This window comes from Prionailurus bengalensis, chromosome B2 (assembly GCF_016509475.1).
Source record: "Prionailurus bengalensis isolate Pbe53 chromosome B2, Fcat_Pben_1.1_paternal_pri, whole genome shotgun sequence".
NCBI lineage: Eukaryota > Metazoa > Chordata > Mammalia > Carnivora > Felidae > Prionailurus > Prionailurus bengalensis.
Genome location: NC_057349.1, coordinates 40,412,433 through 40,415,433, shown reverse-complemented (window position 1 = coordinate 40,415,433; position 3,001 = coordinate 40,412,433). Strand labels below are relative to the sequence as shown.

Below are 3,001 nucleotides of genomic sequence, written 5' to 3'. Positions count from 1 at the left end.
ACCGAAGCCTGGCAAGGCGGGCGCGGTCAAAGCCGCGCCCTGCGCTCCCCGGGCTGCCCCGAGCACGCGAGGTTGCCGTGCGCCCGCAGCCCGCGGCGTCCCGGCTCTCAGCCGGCCGGTGGCCCTGCGTTTTGCTAGTGACTGCGCCGGCTTGGCTGCCCACTCACACCTCCGGCTGATCCCGACTTTAGGCTAGGCTCATTCACTTCCGGTGACAAATCCCTCCCACCACCCTAGAAATAATGTAACATTTCCCCCAACGCTTTCCTAAAGACCGACGGTCCCACGGGAGAGCAGCAGAACCCCGGGCTCGGGTCTCACCCCCGCGCGGCCAGCGGCGCGCAGCTGCAGAGCGACTGACCTCGAAGGGGGGGAGGACGTGGGAGGAAGAGGAAGGGGGTGTGGAATCTCACCCTCCCCCGCCCCCACCCCTCCGACTGCAGCAATTGGCCAAAAAAATAGTAATCCGTTTTTAGACTGCCCCTGGGCCCCCGGAACCCGGTTGCAGTGAGAAACCCAGTCTCTCCCATCCCAGTGCCCCTCGCCTACTCCCGCCCCCGTAAGTGCCTGCGGGAATCCAGGAGACCCAGGCCACGCGGAACTGCAGCGGCTGAGGGGGGAAGGCGGGTAGAATGAGGGTTTGGGGGCGGCAGGAATGGGTTGGGGGAGGGGGTGGTGGAAGGGAAAAGAAAAAACCAGAGGCATGCAAGCGGCTCCCTAGCCAGCTGTTCCAGCTGCCGCTTCCTCCGACGCGGGCCGGGCGGTGCAATATTCCACCCCCCCCCCTCCATCTTTCTCACCACTACCTGTCCCCCCACCCACCATACGCACACATTCCCCCCACCAGTAGCGGATCTCCGGCCTGTAAGGGGGTAGTAGGGAGGAGCTGGGGGGAGGGGGAGGCCTGCGAGTTTCTAACCTTGTTCTTATAAACAAACCCACATGTGCAGCTGCCGCTGCTGCAACTCACCCCACAATCCCGGATATAAGTCCTGCCCCTTTAAGAGGAAAAAAGCTTCCCCCTCCTGTCTCCCACCCCACCCATCCACAAGGACCTTTGTCTCCCCACCCCCCTTGTCAATCGGCCCCGCCTCATATCCCCGCCCTCTCCGACGCGGAGGAGCCAATGGGCTAAGAAAATAAGGCCGGGGCTGACGTAAGCATGTCCGGCCAATCACAGGACGCGTTGGTGGGAGGCCTCTCGCAGGGCGCGCCAGGAGGAAGCAAGGCAGGAGAAAGGAAGCTTGAAGTCAAGATGGAGACTGCTGCTTGCTCCGCCGTCGCGGCGAATGGGGCCGTGGGGTCGCAGCGGGACCGGAGCCTGGTGCCTGAGCGGCTTCAGAGACGAGAGCAAGAGCGTCAACTGGAGGTGGAAAGGCGGAAGCAAAAGCGGCAGAACCAGGAGGTGGAGGAGGAGAAGAGCGACTTTTTCGCTGCCGCCTTCGCTCGGGAGCGAGCAGCCGTGGAAGAGCTTCTGGAAGGCGGAGAATCCATGGAGCGGCTGGAGGAGGCGGCCGCTCGGCTCCAGGGCCTGCAGAAACTTGTCAACGACTCGGTTTTGTTCCTGGCCGCCTACGACCTGCGGCAGGGACAGGAGGCGCTGACGCGGCTACAGACGACCCTGGCCGAGCGGCGCCAGGAGCTGCAGCCCAAGAAGCGTTTCGCTTTCAAGACTCGGAGGAAGGACGCTGCTTCGGCCGCCAAAGTAGACTCCGCTCCTGGAGCCCCGGCGGCGGAAGGCATCCTGGCCTCCCCGCCGCCCTTGAAGGAGGAGGGAGGCATCGGCTCCAGCTGGGTCTTCGGCTTCTCCAACGTGGAGTCCCAAGTCTTGGAGAAGAGGGCAGAGGAGCTGCACCAGCGTGACGTTCTTTTGACCGAACTGAGCAAATGCACAGTCAGGCTGTATGGCAATCCCAACACCCTGCGGCTGGCCAAAGCCCGAAGTTGCACGGTGCTCTGCGGCCCAGTGTCCACCTCTGTGTTCCTGGAGGACTGCAGTGATTGCGTGCTGGCCGTGGCCTGCCAACAGCTGCGCGTACACACTACGAGAGACACCCGCATCTTCTTGCAGGTGACCAGCAGGGCCATCGTGGAAGACTGTAGCGGGATCCAGTTCGCCCCTTATACCTGGAGCTACCCGGGTATCGACAAGGACTTCGAGGGCTCTGGTTTAGATAGGAGCAAAAATAACTGGAACGACGTCGACGATTTTAACTGGCTGGCCCGGGATATGGCCTCCCCAAACTGGAGTATTCTTCCTGAAGAAGAGCGAATGGTCCAGTGGGACTAAGCAGTTGTCACTATATTCTTCACTCCTACCAAATACTTCCCATGTGGGACCGACTCCTGCTACTGGGATCTCAAAGTTTACTTACTGTTATCACGCTTTGTATGTTTTCGGTATTTTCAGCCTTGAGATTGTGTTAGGCTCCTACTTGTGATTTCCGTTAAATTCACAACAGGTCTAACACTTTGAAGCATTTTTGCTCTTTTGGTAACGTGTAGTAGCTTTAATTAATTGACTATGATAGTTTGAAACAGAGGTAAAGAGTGTCCGTGTATGTTGGTTATTAATGCTTTGTGTATTTAAAACTTACTGCATGATAAAGTAGACCCTCAATAAATACTTAATAAATGAATTTGTAGGGCTCTAGTAGGAGGCAGTTAATGTGGAAGTATGTTATCAAACCTGAAAACACTAGCCCTTGAGAGCTCTTGACTTGAAACTTTCACTTCCATAGGTATTACTCAGCAGGGCGGTGGAAGGACTCTGGTCTTCAGGTACACATTAGCTTGGGCTTCCGGAATCCAGCTACTCATCGACTTGTTTGGATCCAAAGTTTTGGCATTGACCCCAGGAGACTCATGAGGCTTACCAACTGTGAAACCAAAATAATTATAGCTACCAAATTTTTTGTTCACTTAAAAGGTTGTAGACACTATTCTAAGCACCTTACTCATGTAAACACGACGTTTAGTCCAGAAAATCTTAGGTAGGTTC

At 57.0% G+C, this 3,001-nt stretch overlaps 1 protein-coding gene across 1 annotated transcript; it reads left to right on the top strand.

The window, feature by feature from the left end:
* The first annotated feature begins 652 nt into the window (after positions 1–652).
* TBCC (tubulin folding cofactor C) lies at positions 653–2,639 on the top strand. The gene has a single exon (XM_043591421.1). The coding sequence runs from the start codon at positions 1,163–1,165 to the stop codon at positions 2,288–2,290; it is 1,128 nt and encodes a 375-aa protein (XP_043447356.1). The 5' UTR covers positions 653–1,162; the 3' UTR covers positions 2,291–2,639.
* The last annotated feature ends 362 nt before the right edge of the window (positions 2,640–3,001 follow it).

Excerpts from the sequence above, each read along its gene's own strand:
- TBCC (XM_043591421.1), top strand. The coding sequence starts at position 1,163 with ATGTCCGGCCAATCACAGGACGCGTTGGTGGGAGGCCTCTCGCAGGGC.